This window comes from Dendronephthya gigantea, unplaced genomic scaffold, assembly GCF_004324835.1.
Source record: "Dendronephthya gigantea isolate DGI-Jeju-01 unplaced genomic scaffold, DenGig_1.0 000068F, whole genome shotgun sequence".
NCBI lineage: Eukaryota > Metazoa > Cnidaria > Anthozoa > Malacalcyonacea > Nephtheidae > Dendronephthya > Dendronephthya gigantea.
In genome coordinates, this window is record NW_021163078.1 from 797244 (window position 1) to 824822 (window position 27579).

Here is a 27579-nt window from a genome sequence, read left to right on the forward strand (position 1 = left end):
TGTACGAAAATTCCCAACCAGGATATTGTAACTCTATACATGTTCCAATATTGAAAACTTTGGTCAAAATGTTCTCATTTATCTTTACAATATAACATATCTAAGTTGGAAGGATGCAGTTTATATGCGACAAGAATCTCTTCTCAACATTTGTCGCGACCTTGTGAGGAAAGACAAGATACATATATGTATATCAACCAACTGGCCGGACATTAATATATGCATGCGTTGATAATTATAAACCTGATCAGAAAAATCTTACGCCGTTACGGGAAGGCTTAGCCTTAGCTGTCTGTAAGAATTCTTCCTCCGCCAGCGTTTATAGACTTGGCCATTTGAATATTAGTCCACGTTGCTGGACAACACCCTCACCGAATTATAAAAAAATGAATGCAACAGACAAAAATTTAAGGTGGTGATTACCAAAACCAACAGTTTTTTCATATGCAGTAAAAAAGCTATACAATCAATTGTACTTACCGTCGTGATTTAGCTGCGATGTGCATGGATTGGCAAAACCCTCTGGCCGCAAAACCCTATTCAGGACTGTCGTTCACTTTTCCTTCAAATGTCTCTCACAGGGTGACCTTAATTGATCTTTGTTGTGGACACCGTTAATTCTATCCTAGGTCTTGGGTAACAAGTTGGATTCCGAGGTATTTAGTCCGAATCACAAGGACAGTCCGGACTCGAGCTCTCGGGGATTTCTTTTTGATAAAGAGTCAATGCGAGACCTCAGTCCTGCGATAAATAGACTTAACTTCGCCTCACTTACACACACACAACAATAGTGTTACCAGTTGGACACAAGCAGATTACGATTGTTGTATTATTTCTAGTTGTTTTCCTGTTGGGAAGTGAAGAAGCGTGCATGCCCGATCTACCACCAATCAATCTATTATGATCACATCTTTGAAACAAATTTAACGCTCCTTTATTCTCATTTTATTGCTGGATATCGACGGTGATTTAATTTCTTTCGTTGCGCTGACAGATACAGGTTGGTCTTGCGTCAAAGGAAAACTCGTAACGAAAGTCAAGAATGTTTCGTCTCTGCCGGAAAAACAGGTTAATACCTTCGGTTGGAAGATATTATCGCAATCTCCACTGAATGTCATTTCCTATCCTCCTCCCATAAAATCTTCCAAAAATAACGAGAAAGTGATCGCAAATTTCACACAAGTGAGGGGAAATGTGCTTTCAAATGCATATTTAACGGAACTTCAAAATGCATTGCTTATTCATCCTTTCAAAATATGGAATCTCAAACATAAATATTCATCAATGAAAGACATCCGCATCCACGAGGACAAACTACAAGCTGTGATTAAGAACGGGGACAACGCGAGATTAAGGAGAAAACTACTTAAAGTATTGCGAGGCGAAGATGTCTACTTGGACGCAATCGGGGGATCACATACTGCAGGAGGCGGTTTAGAAACGGAGGCTAGTGGCGTTCAAGGGCTATATCATAGGGTTATCGCCGGTTGGTGGGGCCATATAATCACACCCATCTCTGGGTCAAAACTCAAGATGCGTGGAATTGGGATACGTGGTACATGTAGTGACTTTTTTCAATATTGTTTTGGTTCGTATATTCACAAGAAACCCGATTTAGTCCTTCTTGAAACGGCTGTAAACGACATGGCAAAACCAAATTTTATTGGCAACAAAAGTATACCCCTAGAACAGTTAACAAGACAGCTTCTTAGCTATCCAACTGAACCAGCATTAGTGTACGTAAATTTCTTCCCAGTTCAGAATTGTAACTCTACATGTTCTAATCTGGAAAACTTTGGTCAAAATGTTCTCACCAGTCTTTACAATGTAACAACACTGAGTTGGAAGGATGCTGTTTGTGCGCGAGAAGAAATTCTTCTCAACCCCTGTCGCGATCTTGTTAGCACGGACATGCAAGATGCATATCAACCAGCTGGGGCATGCGTATATCGCGTTGATGATTATAAACCTGATCCGAACAATCTTGTTTGATTTTTTACGCGCTGTAAAAAAATGTACAACAAGTGATCATGTATTCTGCCTAAACAGAGGTCCACATGATGGAGGCTCCACGTCACATGGAGTTTCCAACGTAAATATTCAACTTCCTCTGTCAGCGTTTATAAATCCAGGCCATTTAAACATCAAGCCTCTTTGCTGGAATACTCTCACACCAAATTATAAAAAGGACGTAGTGGACAATAACTTTCACGTGGACGTTACGAAAATCAAAGGGTTTTCTGTGCGCAGTCTAATAGATCAACCTGAACTATTAAAACTAAAGAAATGCAAATATTGCCGTCTTGATTTACCCAGATGGTGGACTGGAAAATCTCCCGGCTCCTTCTTGGAACTTTCGTTCACAGTCCCTCCTTCTGTCTCTCAGCGGAATATTAACGGCCGTTCGGTTGTGATTTCAGTTAGATCATGTTGGTTATGTGGCACAGCGAACGTTTTGTTAGATGGCAAATATCCACGACAGTTAATGTTGAAAAATACCGCTGGGCGAACGTTGATTGAAATCATTGCTTTTCGCGTGAAACCTGGACGGCATACGTTGAAAATTGAGGTTGTAAAGGAGGGGCTCTTTGTCCTTGTTGGAGTGTGTTAGGTTTTCCGGACGGACCTTTTTAATTCTGGTATAATTTTGAGCATTGTAACTAAAAAAACTCTGAAGCCCTTACATGCAGTTACAAGCCCCGGACTTAATATGCCAGTTACCTATACATATACGGTGGAATGGTCGTATAGTAAAAAATGAAAACTTTTACTATATTTCTTTCGTATAAATTTCTATGTGATTATTGATTTTCCTGATTCTGATTGGTCAAAACTGACTGTCTCTGAAATGATAGTCACTGCATGGTCAGTGACTATAGGTTTTCAATGCTTTTTTCTTCAAATAAAAAGAATTCTTCAAATAATAAAAACTACACCGTGTATAACAAGACTTTTTAACAGGCAATGAAACCAGTTACAGTTGATCAAATTGTCGTATATGACAAAATGTACTTTTAAACTCTTACGCCTGTCTGGTTTCTGATAGACAAGATCCATGCAAGATTTTAGTTATAATATGCGATCATATTTTACTAACTAAAACTTTTTTATTTGACCTGTAACTATTTCATGCAGTTTTGCATTACAAATACGGTTGCTAAAAAGTTAGCATGCATCTTATTTCTGACGAGGCAAGCAAACGAACTAGTCTAGTACGAGTTTGAAATTTTTTCCTAATGAAATTTTTTCCCAATGATATTTTCGTTTGTAGCTGTCTAAGAGCTTCTTATAGTACACCTAAAACATATTTACAAATAAACTGCTAAATGCCTTATATATAATTGCTATATCTTGTTTGACAGTGCATCCTACAAGTACACGTAAATGGTGTTCTTTCGTTTGTCTATAGTGTGTGAAGTCATTATATGACATCCGGCAAATACGAAGTCAGGGATTCACTATAACTAGATACGTTTTCAACGTAATTTTCAGCCGACAGCTGTAAACATGTGACATCTTGGCGGATCGCCGGTCACGTAGAGATAAAACACGTAATGTTTAAGACGCATCACGTGGCTTCTTCGTGGTCATTTTGTGGGTTTGTCACTATAGCCGCGGTTGTCGGGCCAGAATCGGAACTTCCTGATCTTCTGAGGTCGTTTCGGAGTCGACAGCCTTTGCCTGTTCAGGAAATTCGAATGCCCGACCCGGGGATTCCGGGGAGCGGCTAGGCGGCGTCTCCAGGGGGAAGTGATCAGGCGGGGTTCGCTCCATGTTCAATTGTTCGGGTGAAGTGTCGTCTGTAGGCGCATTATCGGAAGGAACGTTTTGTCGTTGAGAGTGAATCCTTTGTAATGTTGGATAGGGTGGTATGATCATACTTGGGGATGTAGGAGGTGTGCGGCTCAACACCACGGGGGATAATTCTACATGTCCATCACTGTACCTCACCATCTCGGCGTTTACAATTTCTGCGTTCACTATATGACCTCCATGGTTGTTCGACATCGCAGAAGTTGGGCGATCCGTCTCAAATTTCTTGCTTTTATCCCTGTCGAACAAAAATGTATCAGGACTATAGTTCAATTTGGGCAACTTTCTAGAGATAGTTAAATCAAAGTACGTATTTCTGAATTGAAACACCTGAGAGGGATACTGAACAAGCACTTACGATAATCCGCAGACCAAAATAATAATCACGACAGCCATGAATAAGGCAACCCCACCGAGCACGAAGTTTAGGATGAGATGAATAGATGCTGCAAAAATATAATGGATATTTAGCCCACAATTGAAATGAGTATATTAGCATGATATTGGGTAGTTTTAAGTTTGCATAATCAACTTAGACATAATGAAATCGAGACCAAATCACAGTGCAACCTTTAACGTGAATGCAAGCTGAAACTGAAGCTCATTGTCCGGTCATCGACTGTTATTTTGAACCATGTAATTCAATTTGACGAAGTAATCCTCTTGAGAGGTAAAACGTGAAGAAAGTTGAAAATTACCCCCAAATATGACGAGTACATGATTTGCATACATCACAAAAAGCAAAGATAAATGTTTTGAAGCTGCCAATGGTAGTGACATGCTATATAGGTCCGAGTCAAATGGATATACTAGGGTCTAGTCCTTATGTTACTACTCGTTTTGTTTCGGTTATGATGACGTTACTTGATTACTTACTTCCTTTCTCTTCCACATCGCAAATCGGCTTTTTTACAGCATCCCCTAGCGTTGTGGGGTTATCCTTGACTTTATGCTTGACAACTATTTTCTCAGTTGTTTGAGGTGTGTTCCTAACTGTTTTTATAGGCGGTGGCTGCGTCACTGCAGGCAGCTTCCCGCCAATCAAATGCATATCCCTATAAAGTTCAGGTGGCGGCCCACACTTTGGGAACTCATAAACACAGTCCTCTGAAAAGAGGGATGGAAAAATAGGAAATTAATACTACTTACTAAAACTACAACAATGCTACATATATCCATTATTGCTCATTAGTCTTGACTTAAATTGCTATATTGGCCTACTGCTTAATTGCAGTTATGAAAATCATGAATAATTAATGAGTCTAACTTCCAATCATTGCGTAGTATTTTGGCCACATGTATACATCTGCAATTCTCCATAAAGGTCTTATGAATTAGTAATTCATATATTAACTTTGATAAAACCCTGATATAACTAATCTTATTTAGTATCCATAACGTTGTTACACATATACATGCCCTCGCCATTGTAAATATCCATACAGATCGGCTGCTCGTATTTTAGCTAGTACTTGTCAAAAGTAAAAAAATAGACCCTTTGCATGTTAGACCACTTTTTGGTCGGAATCCAATCAAGTCAGCACAGCTGAAAAGAGCGTACCAAATTTAATAAAAATGCAAAGTTTGGTTGCGAAATGTCGTAAAATGCGGAAAATATAGCCTTGCAAAGTTTGCAAATTTGTATACTTTTGTTTAACGCACGCAAAAAGTTACCACATTTTGGGCCCAGAATGGTAACATTTTGCGTGCGTGAAGCAAAAGTATACAAATTTGCAAACTTTGCAAGGGTATATTTTCCGCATTTTACGACATTTCGCAACCAAACTTTGCATTTTTACTAATTTTGGTACGCTTTTTCCAGCTGTGGTGATTTGATTGGATTATTTTGCACAGATCAAAAAGTAGTCTAACATGCAAAGGGTCTATTGCACCCTACATTATCTACATCATCTTTATCAGTACATCCTTGAATTTTAATAAATAACTTTTCGAGTGATAATGAGTTTGCTAATGATAAACTTATGCTAGCCAGCCAGAACGATTCTGTATCAACCACACCAATTAAGTATTTTTTGCCAATTGAATAACGAGCAAAAAGACCTAGCATATTCTACTTACCCTTTTTCAGGTCACAAACATAGATGTGTAATTTCATATGATATTTCTCGCAGCTTCCATCTTTCCCACTGACTTTACGGGTTTTGAGAACTGGCTCCTCCCCATTGCTTGTCGCTAAATAATGGAGATGGCCGAAATTTTCAAACATCACTCGTGCACTATAATCTCGAATTATACTCGATTACCCATATGATTACCCATAGCCGTCCTAATTAATCAGCGTAATATTAAATTTTGCTTTTTGTATATAATGCCAACGCAATTTCACGAAGAGAACTACAAAAAATATCTTAAACCTTGCCTTGTAATCACTAAAAAAGCGATAAACTTACAAATGAAATAATAGTGTTTCCCTTTCTCAAACTTTGGAAAGGCTTGATCTTCTGGAACCCAGGTTTCCATAAATAAGAAACTATGTTTTTTTATCTTCTCTTTGTTATCACACGTCAATAATAGCCTGTTCTCCACTGGCTTGCCTTTCGTATTCACCTAATAATTAGTGTGATAAGACAAAATAATTATATATACGTAACTGAATGGGAGGAATAGTGTATATTACGTTTTACAGAGGCAAAGATACTTGGCTAATATAAAAACCCTTTCACAGCAGACAATTTGACGAGAGATATGCCCTAAAAACAACATCTTGTAAAACCGAAGTACGAGTTATATAAAACAAGACAATTAACACTTATGTATTTACTGCGACCGAAGGAAACGTTATGTTTTGTGGAACCGGGACCTGTCGATCGACAGAAATATCGACGATCGAGGGTCCACAATATACACTTAATGTATGCTCCCGAGGGAAACAGTGAGTTTTGTTTTCCCAAGAGTCTGAGTCATCCCCAACTTTCAAACTCTAGGGAAAACAAAGCTCACTATTTCCCGAGGTAGTGTCCATTAAGTGCTTCGTTACACAGGAACGAAAACATACATGTTACACAACAATTTCATTTAAAAAAATCACTTTATTTCGTTATGACAATATGCGGGCAACAATTTTTCACTTGTTTCCCTGGCGGGAAACGTTGCATTTATGAACCGAATGAACCAATCACATTTAAAACACACAACACCTATATAACAAAACATAATGTTCCCTGCATGAGGTCTCGGTAAATAAGATTTTTTTTATATACCACCAGTCAAAGAAAAAACAAACAACAAGGTAAAAAACGAAATATCTAATGCATAAATCATAAATAACATAATTTCAAATGGATAAACAGTCTAAAGGTCGCATATCCAGGTGCGCCGCACGTGATTAAAGTTGTTATTTCCCATGGAAAGTAACGCGTTATTTCCCTCTGCACGGGGTCGCGGGAGGGGCATCAAAATTTGGTCATTCGCCCGTTATTCGCTCCCGACTAATGGAACGCTACGAACACCAAACTTTGACAAGTGGTATATAGTAATCAACATTGGTTTGAAAATGTCGTTAATATCACTGCACATTTTTGCCTTGTTTCATATAAATAGACGTTGTTTTTCGGAGCATGTTCGCAATGTATGGAATGTTACAGTAATGCAGACACTGTTGTTCCAAAGGTAACGGTAATGAACAGTGCCTGCGATGTGCCTGTACTGCATATGCCTGTATGGTTGAGATCAATAATGAATACTTACCTGGCATTTATCGTAACCTTCTTTATCGACTTGCCACATATTTTCGTAGAAACTAAAACTATCAGGATTGTCTTCCATCCAGTTATTCATAAAGGTGGTCGGACAAACAATCGTCAAACCGTAAGGCATTCCGTAACCATCATTACTGTATATCACTTTCATGAAGACTTCTTTAGTCGCATTGTTTTCTGTGCTCCGTTGTAAACTTTGAAATCTAGAAAATGCGGCGGAAATACGACTTTAAAAGAATGATCAAGTGACCAACACATTGATTGTTTTCTTGATGATTTATTTACCTTATTGAACATTTCACGCATCATGCTTTGCATGATAAATTAGAGGAGATGTATCAGATACTTTGCGCATTTTCGATTGGAGGAGATGTATCAGATACTTTGCGCATTTTCGGAGAAGCTGTTATTTTAAATTTGTCTGGAATACGAATTCCATGCAGTTTGTAGTTTGTATTCATTGTATTCATATATTGTGTTGTATATACAGACAATGTTGGTTACATCGCCAACTGTAATCTTATTTTAAATGACTTTTTCATAGATTTTTTTATTGAATCATTAGCCCTCCCACGTGATTTTTGAACTGGTAAATAAATTTATTTTATTTCATTACGATACAATGCAAGTCGCGTTATCTAAATGGCTAGACAAATTAAAACCATCGATCAATAATTACAGCTGGGTATATAATTACAGTATAGCTATAGCTTACCCACCCCATGAATAAAATGAATGATCGGTGAATGATTGCTGAATGATGCCGAATTGATAGATTAAAACCAACCTCGTACCAGGGTTTTCTTTGCCACACGTCATTAGTTACTAATTAATAATAATTATGATAAGCTAGGTCACAGCTATTCGTGACAACTTTAGTGAACCGAAATTTAAGCTTCGTTAATCCTTTATTTCTATCCAAAAATACTTTAGAAACATAATTATAACAATGACGGCCCATCGATTTTAATTATTTTAGATACGATTTAATTACATTCTCACAGGCAAGGAATTCTTGATTTCCCCCAAAACTAATGAAGTGTGAGAAAAGCAAATGGCAGTTTTTTGCGGAGTGCCAAAAAGCCAGCAGCTTTTCATTACAATGTTCATTAATTAATTAAAATATACTTCTGTCTGGTCTCTATACGTCTCTACTTCAGTCTACGACTATGTCCTTAAATCTCCACAGTAACCTGAGAAGAACAACATTAAAAGATATTCTGAAGGAGAAACCATTCATATTTGTATGACCTCGAATCTATACTTCATTGGACCCTTGATTCTAAACTGTTTTGTCCATGCATAAGTGCATGCAGTAAGGTTTGTCTCGTCGTCGATGATTAACGTGAATATGATGACCTCACATAGCCTGGCGTAAATGCCATTAAAATTTCATCAAATACCGTCACCGTGGGGAAAAACATATACTCGTCCGTATCATCGCGTGATACTGAAAGTTTAAATCGTGTTTACACAATCTAGAACTGCTATTGTAGCAGCTAAAACAATTACATAATCCCTGGGATAACAAAATGTGTCAAAGATCGCTCTTCCTTAATCAACTCAAAAAATTCTCTCTCATGGATTGTTTGCGTGACTTGGCAAACTTTAATCGTGTTTGCGCAATTTTGCGGGCACGAAAACAATTGTAATATTTTTAATAAAGGTGTCATAATTAACGGTTGGATCATATCATTTATATAGTCCAACAAAATGAAAACTGCTAATTTTCAGAACTCAGTCCTTATTAAGCTATAAATTGTATACACGGGGTCTCAACGAAATTGCCACTTTCATATGCCGTAATACATTGATAGTCTAACGATTTGATTTAATAACGTTCAACTGGACATCGTTTTGCATATAATTTAACAAGTTTCATTTTGATGAAATATATATGTTTAATTTTATCTTGATTAAAGATTTATATACCATATGTAAACTTCCAGGTACCGATAATAAATGGAAGGTTATAGTTGCGCCTAAATTGAGTATTTTGTATATACAATTATTCGTATCAGGAAATTTATATTCAAATATAGTTTCAGTTTTGAAAACCTTGATTGATCTTTAAAATCAAGTGGACTTTGTTGTCTTTGAAAATAGACCTACGGCCCACCGATGTACTTACAGCACACTTTTGAGAACAAACAAGTATAAATTTATTTGAATGCTAAAATGCATTTACTATATTTGAACTTCCTTTTCTGCATGACATGATTTGCGCGCTTGTGTCTTACAAACATGTTTTTTCGCATTTCTCATGAATTAATAAAATAATATGATACTCATTAATGGCCAAAATTGTTTCATTTAAAAATCAATTAAATGGATTGGGATAAATGTAACTAAGCAAAATTTCAAAATTTGAAAATATTTTCTAGATTGCCACGACGCATATTTCGCATATTGTCCAATTAATATCCGCGTTGTATTATAAAACCACGCATGAAGGCGTCTTGACCTCAGGCCAAACCTCAACCCACCATGCAATACGTTCACATGCATCATGCCAAAAACATTCGGTTTTGTTCAGTCTGATTGACATTACCCTTTCCTCGCCACCCCGTTGGCTCGCGCGAGCTAGGTTTTTATGTTTGTAAGAAAACCGCCTGGTGAAGCAAAAGAACGGAAGCTGAAACTTAAGAAACAATATTTTGGTAATTTCCTTCGTTTAAGTGGTTTAATTGAAGTTGTCAGGGGATGCAGTGAGAATACAGGAAAATCATGTGGGGTCATAATTTATAACTATAAGGTCATTATTACCTGATTGATTATATGACGCACGTCGCAACACAGGAATATAATTTATATATTTGTTTTAATTGTACTAGTTAGCCCATGGGGTTTTGTGTTGTCCTCTATGGATCCTACATGTACACATATTGTATACAGATACTTCATATATTTAAGTACTGAGTGACATAAATGCTCAAAACAGCATGTTCTGTTATAAGGTCGATACTTAAAAGGACTATTAGTGTATGAGTGTAAAGCGTTTTTAGCAAAAACGATTAATAAGTTGGCAATCCATCAAGTTGAAAAAGAGCGGATAGGAAACACGCGACCATGCATATTGCATTCTTGCTTTAGAAGTATATTTTTCACTATTAAGCCCGTATTGCATGTCATTGGGTTTATATAACTGATTTATCAAATGCAATATTTTTTTATATTGTGAACAAAACAAAATACTGCGTTGAACACATTTTTGCAAGAATGCATGCACGACAATGTATTAAAATGGGTCTTTATTTTGCTTGTTCTATATGACGTCAAACATTATCCATAATTATACATTGGTGCTCAATCTAAGTACCCTTCAATTTATTATAAACAGCTTTGAAAGACTCCTATATAGAAAAGGCCTCAAACTACAGGGTGTCCCAAAAAAAACGAAAACTATTGAAATCATCCATAACAATGCCATTGTTAGAGTTTGAATGCCCAAGCACTCTGTTGGGCCCACAAGTGCATAAATCAGGGTTGCCATAAGCATTTTTATGCATGCATATGATGCAGTCAAATTTGCTTGTTCGCAAAAATTATATTTATCAACAATATTTACAATTTACAAATTTGGATAACATTATTTAAATGTGCATCTCAAGGACCATAACCTTCGATATGTACCCTTTCTCTAGCAACACAAAGCATTTATCATTTTATAAGTTGCATTAAATCCCCACGGGCTGAAATTCGTGAGCACGGCATTCAAATTTTAACAATGAGTGATTTCAATAGTTTTCGTTTTTTTTGGGACACCCTGTATAATGTGTAAAATTGCTATGCCAATTCATGTTGACGGTGGTGCATGGATGTATTATAGTATAAGTGCATTGATATTATAACATGACGATAGAACAACATGCATAACAACCTATAGAAATTCCGTGCATGTATAATGCGTGCATGCATACACTTCACTAGCCTGCGTAACACTTCACAAGATCTCGGTTGATAAAGAGAACATGCCTGGTCAGCAAATTCAAGATCACGTGCTCGATTCCCACCGTGGTGAAGCATTTTCAAACTAACAACGCAAATATACTTATATGAGTTCATAACACAAAGTAAAGTTCGTTTGACATGTTTGAAGTAAAACAAACAAAAAAGGCGAACTGTCATGTCGTAATGAGTTTTGGTATGAAATGTCATGCAAAATAGTTCTCTTCTTTGGCAATTTAATTGCCAGATCTACTCATGCGAGACTGTAATGCGACGAAATACAAATACATTGCCAGACCTAAAAAGTAAATACATTAAACAATCGGCTATAAAAAGACACGGAACATTTTCCAGTGTTTTTCCTAATGTTTAACCAACTTATATACGCGATGAAGCCTTGTCAATGGCGATATTGCATGTTTCCTACTCCAAGTGAAACCCCCGAATTATAAATTGACAGAATTAGGCCAACACCCCAAAAATTATAACCCACATTATCGTTACAAAATTTTGAAAATGTTGTATTAGGTGCCCATTGATCTTTTGTTCCGGTCAGTGAAGTGTGTAAGGGATTTTTATTTGTCAAATTGTTTTGGCCAATCTTCCAATTTTTTCATTAAGCTGTGTAGGACATTGGCACTGTTAAATCACAACTCACAACTATGCTTAAAAAAGGTGATACATAATTCAAACTGCCGCTGGGTGTTTGTACAAAATTGCATTCTAAATGGTGTAGCCTATATACAGTGTGGGCAGTTTGCTCTGGGATTAAACGCTTATCCCCAACAAAGCAACAGATTTAAGCATATAATATATCGGAAAGATCGCTAATGCATCTTATTTCTTGCAACTTATTATCACAGATTGTTGCAGTATAATAAAAATAAATTTCAAATATACATTGGGACATCAGTCTATATAAACATCACTATAATCGTACTGAAAATGGTATATGCACAAAACTTCTCAACTATATAGCTACATGCATCTAATAATAATTATATAATTTTACACCACGATCGATATATATGCATGAGGATCATACCGGGGCCGGCGTATATAAAACATCAAGTTTATGCACGTAAAGCATTAGTCCTAGAATGGAGAAGCATTAAGAGGAGATTTTTTACAAAATCGCGTATTGAGCGCTTAAAACCAATCAGATTGCTGGAGCCTGGAGTCTGGAAGTTGATAGAAGCAATTCCATGTAAACATGGCGGCCGTTTAAAAACATTATAGGTGCACCTAAAGCCCCGGCTACACTGGCGATTTTTTACGTCGATTTTCTTCTTCTGGTGTATATATGCTATTAAGTAAATTTAACAGAGTAGGTTACTTTACTTCACCCAGCTTATACAATTACATACGCTGGAAAGACAAAATCATCGCCGATGAAAATGGCCCGTGTAGCCATTATAGCTATAGTTGGTACGCATAAAAAGTACTGTAGGATTCTTCCTTATCATCAAACTATATGTACAACATTTCACTAACCTAAACACACCTACATGTATGCAAGGTAAATCGTATCTTGTTACTGATATCGGCTAACCAACTCCACTCACTTACATGCATGCTGTTGCCAAGACAAAAATAAGGCCTCAAAGAAACAAAATGAGATACGAAAATCTATGACAACTGATAATTTTATCAGTTGACAACACTGAACCTAAATATATATTCATTGTGGCCTAGAAGGAATCGTAGAAACAGGTTCTTAAAACAATTATTCGAATACCCAATTCTAATTCTGTTTAGCAAAAATAAAAAATGAAATCAAGAAAAGAATCCTTCGATAAGCGAGTTATAATTTAAAAAAATATTAATCGATTAACACCTTGTAAAACTTATTATTTTTAATTTTGTTTTATGATTCTATGATTGTGATGAATGTTTTTCAGTGTCTTCATCCTCACCTTATTTGGCAATAAATCCAATGAAAATAAGCATGCCGCTAAACAAACCCCTTCCTGCCGTTTATTATCTATAAACATGATCATGTCTGGTTTTTTTAAATATCCATAATGAAATAAATATAAAATATTAGGGAACTGCATGTGCTCGTTTTATAAGATCCGCTATATATATGTAAATTGCTGAAAAATTTGAAGCCTCTATAAACAAATTTTCCCAGACCAATTCGAGAGTATAATTGCGACTGTGAGATTAAATTTGTGCCAACAGGGAGATAAATCTCAACATGATCCAGGATTTTTATCATTTCTTATGGCTTGTCCACAGATGTTCCACCAATATCCCACAGAAAAGTTCCTTTTATTAATTATCGGGACCCCTGTCTTCTTGGCAATGTACTTTAGAATAAAATATCACAGCACGCATGTATCCAAGTTAGCTAGACCCATTTTATATAGACACTTAAGAATAAATGAAGAAAACTAGATACAGTATTGGGCGAATTCGCTTATCGACCATTGCTAATGTTTCAACACATGATGTGAGATTCACACCAGATGTAACGGGCCTTATCTATATATACTTATATTACTTTGAAATAAACATTCTTAAATTTAGTTAGCACCGTTTTTAATTTACTTTCATTTCACTTTAAGAATTACATTTCACTTATAGAACTTCATCTAATTAGCAAGTGAGTATTCATTGTTTTACGCCAAACCGCAATCATTGACCATATGGTTGTATTCCAAATATGTAGCTATATTCTATGACGAAGGGTTTATATATGACTTTATATATATATTGGCATGGATTTTGTGATTCTAGCTGGTAGCTATGTAGATGTCATATAGTTGTATGAGGGTTTTTTAATTTTTATTTAATACATACAACGTAAATTTACCCCCAAAATTAGCATAATAATTATAATACAGTAAATTGTTCACCATCACTAAAATATTTTTCTGATTTTCAAACATATGTTGACATAGTTTATGTGTTAAATGTTTTTCAAACTGTCTAAGAAGAAGGTCAGAGGTGAGTGGGTGAGACAGACGCAAAACATCCAAGCCATATTTTAAAATTTGTCAAAGTTTCCGGTCCCCCACAAGAATATCAGGGAAATCCGCCTTCTCTGTTATAATACCATGTTGACTTTGTTATAGAGTCAGATCATTATTGTTCTATTTTATATACTTCCTGTAATATTCACTGTTGTATCAGAAAGCACCTACCTTATTTTGAATACATTGATACTCCATACATTCTTTTAAGAATAAAAGCGAATAATATGCAAGATACAAGCATGCTTTAAACACTCCATAAGACGATACAAAGAACACCGAGGCAATAAAATTTATTTTCTCAATATTTTCAATGAAAGTCGTTTGCTGCATGGATTTCACTATTTATTTTATATATTTTAAATATCCGTTTCTAAGTCTCGCCCACTTCCCACATATTTATTATAAGGTTAAACGGGTCATAAATGTCTTCGCCCTCATTTTTAGGAACTTATAAGACGTTTTCCTTTTCCTACGTCTAAAAACAATCAAAAATCATTCTCTCAATAAATTTCAATTGAATTTGTTTCATATATACTCGTTCGAAAGTTCCTACTGAATTTTGGCTAGAAAACACCTTCACTTTCTCAAAGGTCTTCAACATCATTCATTGTAATCCGCATTTCTCTTGTTTTAATTAAAACAGCTTTGTTCATTTTGTTGTCGGTAATAGATAATATCATATATTGTTTTAAAATAGTATCAATTGCAGCACTACAGGATCGAAAACTCAGCTTATGGTCACGAAGCAAATTTTTCCTGTGTGCATGATTGAACGTTCGTCGTGTAATGGCGAGGGCAAGCTCCAAAACTCATCTTTATATTTATGTAAATATACTGTAATAGTACACAACACAATTAATTGCTGCGAAATGTCCTCCAACTGTTAAAAGGCTATCTATTTCCCTCAGCACGTTATCAGCTTACGCATGGTCACGCGTCGACCAGCTTTTGCAACATATTGGGTAACACTGGACTGCATGGACACAATGGCGATATATGCCATTGTATACATAACGATAACTCGATAAGTACAACTGAAATACAATATTATCTCGTGTTTTATCTATGCTCTAAGTCGTTCAAGCAAATGGAGAGAAAGCTCCAAATTTAATAATCACTGTGCCTTTAACTTCGTTAAATTCGCATCAAATTGTAGTTTAATATAATGCCCGCAAAATCTGTACATGATATTTCAATTAGTTATGACCTCCGAGAGATGGACGCGATTTAATTTTGAAGTTATTGTCAAGTTATATTGCCAAAGGCTATACTCTATGAAGTAATTGTCTGGTTTACAACAATGCCGCCGTGTCAGACGAATCAATTCAATGCAAATGTAGATCGCTGTTAATCGAAGATTGAAAGTGCATCAAGAATGTTAATGCATCGCAATTAAGAAAAAAATGTCATCTAGTGGATGTTTATATATATTGATATATGCATAGTTTCGAATTGAGAAGACCAACACAGACTATCCTATATCGCAAAAATATACAGTGAATTAGCATGCATATTGAACTTTAGGATATAAAGTAATATTACTAATATATATGTATAAAAATAATTGCAATCTGCATTGATCGAATAAAAGTCCAATTCCTCGAATGGTCAATAAGTTGTCGTTGCTCTTGTAAGACAAAATGATAAAATTATTCTTAGTTCACATCTTTGTATGCATGTGTTGTCTATTAAATTTACTAATTTCACCATGTTTCCAAGTGAACTATGTGAACTATACGAACCAGTTCGCATGCAATGGTCAAAGTTAGCTCCAAAATTCTTGCACTAATATTGAATCATATTTTCAACGTAATACCGGCTAATTAAACATGTATATTTCAACAACAGTTACCACTGGTATAGCCTATATTTATTTAACAAAAAGTTATCATTCGTTGATACATATATATTTAAGCGATCAATAATTGCTGTTGGAAGTGCTGTTCAATATAAATGATGAAAATAGGCTATGCATGCTGATAGCTACATATATATACACATTTGTGACCGTGCTCTGACAGAAGAAATTACTTAAGGTAAAATTTACAATGATTATGTCTATATATAGGGTGTAGTTATGGTTGTATATAAGTGAAATTCTTCCAAATTAAATAGAAGTATATTCAATCCGGAAAACTTGATTTAATATATGAATTATAACAGCAGCTAAAAAAGTTACAAGCTATATATATATACAGAACTTTATCGCACTAACTGTCGTTTTATGCCATGGTTACAAACTTTCATAGTCAATCGTCACCGTTATAAATATAATCTATTACTACATGTTTACTTTAAATGTGTAATATTATTAAATGATACTACGGCGGTTTGTAACCAAAGACGTAAAGGTATGCGACGCGCGGCAATCGATTGCTGCTACAAGAGTAGGCCTATGGCTATAGGCTATATGCATGCATGCTAGCGAGATAAGGTTATACGAACATCATCCAGAATGTCAAACGATGCGAACGTTTGGCATCGTAATAAAGCAATTTTTCACTGTATTGTTTTGTCGTGGAGTCAACGAGCCTGCGACACAGTTTGATCATGGCTTTTGGGACTCAGATTTTAATCTTTGACGGCTTTACGGAGAAACGGACAAAGACAAATGCAAATCACGCGTCTAGCTGTCTGTTCAAATGTACGCCGTACCGAAAATATATATCATGACTTATCTAGTTGTATTTATTTCGTGCGGCCTGAACCTTTGCTATCACGAAATACCTAGCGCTGCTAAATCGCGTTATGTTTGTTAAATTGGTGAATACCAATTAGGTCTAATCGAGTTAAACAAACCATACATGCAATCATCAAATTTTTCATTATAAAAGTTCCTTATAGATATGCATGGTCGTTTAAACCACACACTCTTTGTGACCTATATGTAGACGTTGATGTCAGCATACAATCTATATTGAAAAGCATATAATAATAAAATACTCTTAGTTTACACGTTGGCTGATTTTTTTTATAATCGGCAGCATCGCAAGCAATACGGCGAAATACAACAATTTAATGTCGGTGTATAACCTGGCTAGAATGTTTCATAAATACCCTGCGCCAGTTCCGTTTTACTAAATTACACTCTCAAAGCTATTCCTTTCAATATCATAATATATAATAGCCGAAGTAGTTCGTTCTATCAAATAAACGACTGTAAACTACTCAAATTACCATTCGAACGTTCAGTAAACCAATAACCTCAATAGATGCCATGCGAATACTATATACCACAAGTATTTCCTGCATGACCACACATATTTTTCCTGATATTATTGAGAAATAATAAAGTAATCGTAGATTAAATAGAAAATGGTGTCAAACTGTCGAAATATTGCACCTTTCAACAATGTTCAAACAATTTGAGCCATTCCGTAACCCAAAGTCCTAGTTTCGCGAACATATATTTAAAGGCGACGCTTTGTTTGACTTGAAAAAAGAAGCATTAATAAACATGTCAGCGTAGTCAAATACTGGATTAACCCGCTTTCGCTTGTAAAGATTCGCCGAAATTACACAGCGACGTTTTCAAGGCCGGTTTTAAATACATACGAGGAGTGTAGAAGGATTGTGATTGCATGACACGCTCAATACTAGGGATTGTATATTGATTAATCGATACCATTAATAAAATAGGTGAATTCTACGCAAATATTCTTTATATATAAAGATTTGGCATTGAAAGAAAATAAAAACGTCTATATATAGGGCCAACCATCGTTTTCATATTTGTATTCCGGCCGAAATTGTAGATTTTTATTTAGGGATTGTGATTTACATGTGATATTTCAGCCCTTGGCAATTCAGCATCACCCGAAATGGTTGTAGTATTTACACTGTATTATAAACTGGTGAATCTCGCGGGAATCGTGCATGCACCATTCACGAATCGCCGTGTATTTGATACATTACAAAACAGATTATATACTACATGCACACTTACAAGGAACGCATATATACTCTTATAGGTGACCGTAGGAATCAATATTGAAACATGTACTTTTAATAATTGTTAATCGTTCTTTGATAAATTTCGTTATATTGACAACTTCGCTCGATTTAGAAGTTAAATTCAAAGAACGACACACATTTGTATGAAGCATATAGCGTTTATGGAGTATTATTGCTCTGCTATATTTCATATCAATGCGGTTCAATTTGGTTTTTATAAAGCAGTAACACTTACCGACAGTCGTCCTTGTGCCAATACAATGGTGGATAGTACAACTGGCCAGCAAAACAAATTGGTGACAGCAGTAATAGCAGTACAGCTGTAGCTTTCATGTTTACTGTGGGCTGTAGATTATATGCGTGTTTACGTTCTACAGCAAGGCAAGAGACCCGATACGCGAGATCTTCCGTCCAAAATATATTTTGTATAACAACGGCGAGACTGACGAGGGTTCGCCACGGGTCACGGTCTCTGGCTAGCAAAGCTCGTTTGTCGTGCGTCGTGTTCCGAGGATCGTGCATGTTGACAAGAAAGCTGCTTACAAGAGTCGTGGAACTCCAACTGTGAGGAACTGCGGAGGAGGGAGCAAACACGTGGCGGCGATCACGGCATTTATACTTCGTGGATCGTGGGTTGTAAAAAAACAACCAAAATACAATCGATCCCTATAAAATAACGAGTAATAACTCTTTCAATTTAAACTGCATCAAACTTTTTAATACTTTATTTAATTTTAACGAACGTAAGATTTACATCGGGATTCGGGAACGTGAACAACGACGACTGATGCTCAAAGAAAAACAGCAAAGAAATGGAATGAATAACTAAAATTCCACGGGCGATTATAAAACGTCGGTGTAAACGGTATAACGGTGAATTGTATAATCTCAACTCCTGTTTGCTGCGCCCATCATTACAAAACGGGCCCAAGTGATATCTAGCATTGATGCATTGTACTTTTAATGAACTTTCCCTATATATATATATATATATATATATATATATATATATATATATATATATATATATATATATATATATATATAACCTTATAGCCCGATTTTCACGAAATCAAACTGTATTGAATCGATATAATTCTAAACTAAAAGTTTGTTTGCAATCTTTTATATGAAGTTGTTTGTTTTTGCTGTCTTTAATTTGTTGATGTTGCCGACCTCAAATTAAGCTCGCTATCAAATCGTGAATGCTTTCCGGAGAATAACAAAATGTAAGCTAGCTACTGCCTGGGCCCTGGTATAAGGTTATAATTCATTAATTAACCTGACTCGACGTTTTCGAGTCAACTTTTAATGCATTATAATTTATAAGACTTTACCACGAGCTAGCAGAGTTACCAAACCATGGCGAAGGGCCAAATTTCAGCACGCAATATGGATCAAATCAAATCAAATCAAATACATTGCGATTTCCTGCCAAATTGTTAACTGCAGTGTAGGTCTAAAGTTAGGGAAGATTTCATTATTTGACTCAATATTTTGAAGTCAACAAATCTAGAATCTTGTGAGACAATACAAGAGTTCACGGTCTGGTGTCAAATATTTTGGATTTGTCTGGCATTCTAATTTGTTATCACTTTATGTACATGTATATTATTATTTATACTTGCTGCACGCACCCCTGATATGTACGGTATTTTTGTTTGAATTTTAGTAAAAACAGCCTGAAATATATATGCATCGCAGTGCACCGAGCTCGCAAAAATAATAAATACATGCATGCATGACAGTAATCTCATAATAATCATCTCGCTCAGTTTAGCATCCAAGATGTAATAAATGTTATAATCAGAGGATAGACTTTTAATTTAAATATTGTATCATAACGTTAATATTATAAATTACAAAACACTTTTTCCTCTCGTGTGAATGTCACGAAGAACATGGTATGCGTTTTATATGCATGCGTTTAGACACCGAGGTAAACTGTGAAGCTAAATGAATGCCTGCATGTGCAATCTAAAAAAATAATTGAAAACTCAAGGTTATCAAACATATTTAGTTGATAGTTGTGTATATTATGTATATACGATTAAAATTGTCATGGAAAAAAATATTTTGTTCATAGTTCCAGTACGCGTGTATAGTGAAAAGTTATTTCTAAATCCTCTGATACTCAGAGCTTTTGACTGACTCATGACCAAATCTATCATGGTGCAATTAAAAAAACATATAATCATATAAATCCTATTCGAAGTCGGAATCAAATTATACAGGTTATATAGGTTATAAAACTTATAATCTAGACGAATCCCTGAATAATTTTATAGAGATATATATGCTTTGGTGGACTAAATCGGTTATTATTATTAAAAATTATTAAATAAAAAATCTTGTGAAAGTAAACGGCCGTCGAGTTTCCAAATGTATATTGATAGTATATTGATACAGAATGCATGCTTTTGGCAACCTGACCAAGTCTTTCAACAACCCTGCGTGAGTTTTTGATATATTATATTCCACGAACATTCCGGTGTTTTTTATGGGTAGCCGCTGCGCATGGCTGAAATACAGTAAATGATGATGCTTGAATTGATAGGCAGCATGTGTGGTAGAGATTTGGACCATATAATATCTCAACAGTTAAAAAACCCACAATTCCTTCATTATTCGCTAACACTGAAACAGTGAAATGCTTCGAAGGTATTGCTCGATTTCACTTTCCTTTAAAAACTCGTGATTTTAATAGGCAAACAGTTTACTGAATTAATTGTGACGAGTACTATATACTTTTGCTTTTAGACGTTTTATTTGCCCCTCTCAAGGACATTTTGAATATGAGAATTTAGTAACACATGCGTTGGGAATTTGTCGCATGGTCCGCTTGGTAAAAAAAACTCTCCAAAAAAATGGCAGGAATGCTGGAGGGAAAAATGGATGAGATCTCTTATATTATTGTTATTTATTTCATTAATTTGTTTATCCAAAAAAATCAAGCACAAAAAAAATGTAGCTATAACAAATAAAACATAACATTTATTATGCTGCCAATCTGCCATACATTTAAGGTATAAGTCATTGCATGACTATACTGCAGTAGGTAAAGACAGTCATTTAAAAGAATATTTTTGGTCAGTATTTCTTATATAGGAATAAATTGTGAAATACGTCTGAAAAATATCAATCAGATTTATATCTGATAAGTTAAGCCTCAAGTACTGAAGTACATAATAAAAGCCATCAAGGTGATATTTCAGTAACTAATAAACTGAATAGACAATGAATAAAAAAAATCCATAAGTGTTACCTTCAATACCCCGTATCACATGGACATTATTACATACCTAGCTATGTGAATTTTCCCAGACTGGCACATTAAAGAAACGTTAGCTAAGTGGTGAAAGGGCACTGCAAGTGGTGGATTAATCAAGAAGACGTCGTATGGAGTTTTAGAGATTTTTTATTTCTATGGATTCTCTCGCATTTTCATTAATTGCATGCCATAAGGATTTGCATAGAGCGGTCTTTAAAGGACTTCCATGCAGTCATAGCTAAACTGCCTAAACATTTTTCGGTGTAGCAATGGTTGGTGGGGCCACTATCACTGTGGTCACTGTGGTGCAACCTTTTCCAGGAGATTCTAAAGACACAGATAAGAATTTCAACATTTTGGATTATACTAGATTTGTAAACAAGAAAACCTTTGTAATGGTAAAAGTCATTCCAACATATCCATGATAGCGTAACCTGCACAGCATGAAAATATCTCTCAACGCATTGTATTGTGTTGCGCTCTATTCTAATGCATTGTATATGTGGGTTGCAATGTTATTACTTCCTTTATAGTTCACTACTGTGTGTGGTTTCACCACATTGCAATAATGACATGACATATATGTTTCTGTAAAAGTGAAATATATTATTGGGCGAAGTGGCCAAAAATTAGTTATCAAATTGCTTGCATATGTTGAATTCATTTTTTCTTTATTTATTTTTTCAAAAAAGGTTTGAGATATATGAAGTTGAAAAAAATGTTTATTATTTTGTCTACATGGTTCTACATGGATCCTTGTTCTCTTACCAAAGCTTTCTTCATGTTTTGATTAAAGTAACACTATTTAAGTGCTCGTCAGGCATCATGCACTACTACTTTTGTGATCCACATGAATAGCTATGCATGAGTGCCTTTTTGATGTGTTTTGACGCATTTTATGTACGTCTGTCCATGGAACCGCGAATGCGTTTTTCCGGAATGCAAAGGATTTTTTGAACGTCACAATAAGTCAAATTCCAACCACTTACCTATAAATTAGGCGTAAGAGTTGATTGACAAAAGTCACATGCTGATACATGCATATACTGGCTAATAAATGATAAAATTTGACTTTAAAAACAACAGGAAATGATTCGTAAAAAGCAAAAGCATGATTATGTTCTTCCTCACTGTAAAATATAGAAGATAAGAGTTGGTTAAGTGCCTGAAGGACGACTCGAAGGCAATCGTTGCCGACAAGATTACGAAAAAGAATGATTTAAAGCGATTTGAGAGAACACTAAGGACTTCTTTTTAATAAAGAGAAATAATCTTAAATGTCGTGTTAGGTAATTAATATATAGCTATAATAATACTAGTGTTGCATGGGGAATACTTATAACAGCCAAGATGTCCTTACTTTGTGAACAATACTTAAAACTTCATAAAGACATTCGAAGTCTTCAACACTATATTCCAACACAAATTAGCGTATTTATTTTATTACCACCTGGAGACATTGAATGAGCTGTATCAAGAAATGCGAGAAATACCACACCTTTCAAAATCCCTTTGAGGCATTGTTGAATTTCTTATATGGTAGTACTTAACGCAAACATTCTAATAACATAAAATTACATTTGATATTACATTTTAAACGATATATAATAATTGATAAATCTAGCGTATACATTCATTGCATATTTAAGTGAAAATGTATCACGTTAAAATATATGCATGAGGATGTAACCTATATATAAACATTTTACCAGAATGCATGACTGATAAGAACTACTATAGAAAAACCTACATAGAACATTCTGAGATTTTTACAAAACAACAAAAATTAGCCTCTGCATTATGTCTGTCTTCCAAAGAAAATCATTTCGCTTGAGAAACAATTTTGATTACATCTGTTCTGATAAAATCAGTCTCTGCTTGCATGACTGACTCTGTTTAGCGCAAAATATGATTATTAGTACATCCACTGTGGACATGCGATCGAAATAACAATTACTCATGTGGAAAATGCTATTATGAAATCATTATTTAGCTATATAAAAGCTATAGTGTAAAACTGCTTAAGAGCTTTATGGAAGCTGGGTATATATAAACTCAATCGTCTCGTTTTAAGCCGGCTGAGAAGCGAATCTCGTACTGGTACTCTTGGCAAAGATTCAATATCAAGACATAGGACGTGCGGATTACGAATTAGTGTTTGAGAAACATATAAGATATAGGTGTAAAAAATCGATGAATGAACCAGTCGTTTTCTGTGAGGCTATGAAGCATGCAGTGTTTTACCAAGGAGAACGTATGTAGTATTATAGGTGTTATATTTTACCACCCCTCCAAACCAACCGTCGTAGCTTAGTGGAAGAGCAGTGCTCCGCACTTATCAAGGTCCTTGTTTGGACGACATATAGTTGCAACTTGTAGCCCTGCAATATTGTCCCAGGATTGTCTCGATCAATGCAACTTACGTAATTTTTATCTGTGATTTCAAAAGATTGAGTCTTACAGCAGCTATAAGAGCCATACTAAAGGTTTATAGCAATTAAATCGCTTTACCCATACAAAGGCGGAAATTAAAAGGCGCAGAACGATTCCTGCTGAAGGACCTATATACAGCACTGTCATCCCATAACCTAATACAATTTGGAAATATATTTCAGACAAGGCCTTCAGCCTTACAAACATGCAGGTATATATGACCCCAACTACCTCGTATATAAATATATACATGGTACATCAGGTATGAATGGCCATGAGTCAGAACGTCTTCTTAGTTAAATTAGTTTTAATATGTCATATTTTGTCCACGAGTTAAATTCACAAAAACACAATCAAACGGTAGTTCGCATTCACTACATGCATCATATTGCCACCACATTTTTTCCATTCTTGGCTTAATTTCGCGTGTCAATTTTGAGGATTAACCAAGTTTTCAACGCGAACTTAAACAGCGACTTATAGACTAGCTACGTTCTCACGACCTTAATTATACCAATTCAAGATTTTATGGATTCCACTAACCATTGTTGAAGTTATATAATGATTGATTATTTTCACACAGCATTTTTTTACCGTATGCATGTTGCGAATTTACTATAGCATGCGAAGAATCTTTCATTTTGGCCCAAAACATCCTGTTAAATGCAGCCTGTGAGATGTTAATGGCAAGTCCTCAAGCGCTTTTAGAAATTGAAGTCTGTCTGTCTGTCCCAATAAATCATACAGGGTGGTAATTTCTGCAAATTTACTCAACACCAATTGAATTACGTCAACAAAAGCAGACTGACCATATACGAACGCGGTTACTACATTACTTAGTCGCTTTATAGTATTAGTCTTGTCACATGTGACAAATAACTATAGCTACCTATAGAAAATCCCCAAGGATATATGAGGTGTAAAATTTTCAATTCTATCACAGAGATAAATACGGCATTGAAAGCTATCTTTTCAGTAGACTCTTCCCTCCCTATATTCTAGTGGGATTGGTGACAAATAACGACCATATAGAGTAAAAATAATTCTGGTTCACCGATAATGATTGCTTAACACAATGCTACACTGTTTGACACAATGCTGCACATAATTAAGAAGAAAATATTCGGAAAATTTTGCGGGACCTTCTGAAAATGTGATGCCTGCTTCTTGATATGCATTCGCAATGTATTGAACATTTGCAATGTAAATATATATAATTGTACAATGTGCATGTTGTAATGACATGTCGTATGCGCAATACATTTAAAGTTGCCTGGAGGAAATTATTTTAAGATTTGCTTTCGATTCCGTAAAAGGGACACCGCGTATATATCCCTGAGATAGGATCAGCAGAGATAAATTGCAATTGTTTTTTTGAATTAATAACAATCATGTTTCTATGTAGACCTAGTATTGCTGGGTAGCTACAGCCCTTGCCCTTGGCAACTTACTGAAAATTGAAAAATAACAAATAAAAAAATACTTCCTTATATCAATGGCTTACTGTAAGTTACAATGTCACAATAGTAATTAATATATGGGAGAAATTTTCCAAAAAAAATCATCTGGCATAGAAATTTATTCTGGTAAATTTAGGTAAGATATTTCTGCATATACTTTGTCTGAGTTGATTTGGCCGGAAAATATCTCTATTTTGTCTATGATCTTTCAGTGTTGAAACAACTATTATATTAATCTATTTGCTCTCGATCTATTTTGCTTAATAATAGACACTTCCCGAATTTGTTCTCGGGCAATGAAAACCATCCCATCAACAATAGATTACGTTGCCCGCCTCGTTTCCAAGCTATTGTTTTGTGTGCACTCAAGCAAATTCGGGAAATCTATATGAACTGTAGTTTTGAGCTATAAGATTTGTTAATTAGTTAGCTATCTCTTTAGTGCGAACTGAAAAAGTAATGGGTTGATCTGAACGCTACATTTCTTCAGTCATTTTTTTCCCTTCTGTCATCCATTTCTTCTGTCTTCCAAATTAAACTCGTGTATTCACTTTTCAATGATGAGATGAAACATTCTTTAGCAAAAATCTGTAGTAGATTCATTCTTTAATTCCATCACATGCAAGCTCTACATATCTCAATTAAATGTTTGTTTTTTTGTTCCTTAATTATTTGTATGTTTTAACTTTTCACATTGTTTTAAGGAGGATTTAGTTTAGCAACTTAAATGCTTCCGATTAGGGTTTACTCGAGCAAATCTGCACCATGGGTGTCACAAGTGATGACAGGAGAACTCGGAAGCACAGACTCGACAAGCACAGACTCGATTTCAGCGTTTTCAGGTTTGTAGCGAAAGTCGAGAATTAACTTTAAAAGGAACTAGGTCGAATCCTACCTGAGGGGAATTCCAGACTGCTAACAGTCGTGGTACTTGTCGTTCTATCAGATGAATCGATTGACGGAAACTGTAACAGTCACTTCGTCCATGGAATACTTCGATTCAGTTACCCCTGGCAAACACGCACATTGTTGAAATGTACATTTCCATGTATTTGTCATATACTTTTATACGAACTTATGTTGTGCTGCTTGTGTACTGTTAGTTATCCTGTGTATATACTTCCCCATTCCTTGTTTTAAAGATAGCCTCAGTCCAACCATATCAAGATTTGGACCGGAAAAATAAAAATTTCGGATTCGTCTTTGATGACACAGACCAAAACTGAAAGAACGTGCAGGAATCGAATAAAAATTGATAAAAAATGAATGAAAATTTCGATCGTGGTTGGAAAATTCTAAATTAGATTCTTTCGAGCAAATGACCAGGCATTATATAAGTATAAACATCTGTCTGTAACACTGACATTATAAATGCACGAAATGTGCGGAACACAATCAACACACTAACACACATGGCGATTGATATATCTGTCAGTAGTTGATAAATCGCTATGGGATGCACGTGTGGGTTATATTGAAATTGATTTACCGCACGTTGTGCGCAAAGGAGGTGTGTAAATTAGGTGCAGCGCGATTTGCGCAATGTATTCCAATTAGGCCAAAATCAACGTTTGAAATTTATTTTAACTTCTAAGCCAAGAAAATACAACTGGCTTCAAGTCTTGAAGAAATGCAATTTTGGACCTTCGACTTACTATTCCTCAAATAAGGAAATTATCAACATAGAGGGATAGATATACGTTGCTGACGCCTCCGCTGTAGTATACGCAAAGGCATATTACATCTTTCAAACCTTTACTGAGTACAAGCTTTTAACTTAGACAATGTTCCTGTTTCCGATTTTTGACACACAGTTCAGTTTTTCGAAACGCAAGGATTACTCAAATTTCCTTAAAATTTCCTTTGGCAGTAACTGTAGGTCACCTATATACTCAAAGAGATATAGCATCTGTAGTTTCATTTTTACCAGTCACAGCGGGGAGCATGCATTAATTTCAATATAAATCAAAATGACTATGCTTCTGGGTTTACAACATATA

General features: G+C 35.3%; 1 protein-coding gene across 1 annotated transcript; it reads right to left on the reverse strand.

The window, feature by feature from the left end:
- Positions 1-3320: 3320 nt before the first annotated feature.
- On the reverse strand, positions 3321-26577 carry LOC114531095. The gene is made up of 8 exons (XM_028552740.1): positions 26475-26577; positions 18651-19081; positions 7522-7735; positions 6225-6381; positions 5893-6006; positions 4690-4920; positions 4172-4259; positions 3321-4051 (listed from the first exon to the last, which is right to left on the reverse strand). Exons 2-8 carry the CDS (start codon positions 18935-18937, stop codon positions 3607-3609), a joined length of 1536 nt encoding a protein of 511 aa, XP_028408541.1. The 5' UTR covers positions 18938-19081; positions 26475-26577; the 3' UTR covers positions 3321-3606.
- Positions 26578-27579: the final 1002 nt, after the last annotated feature.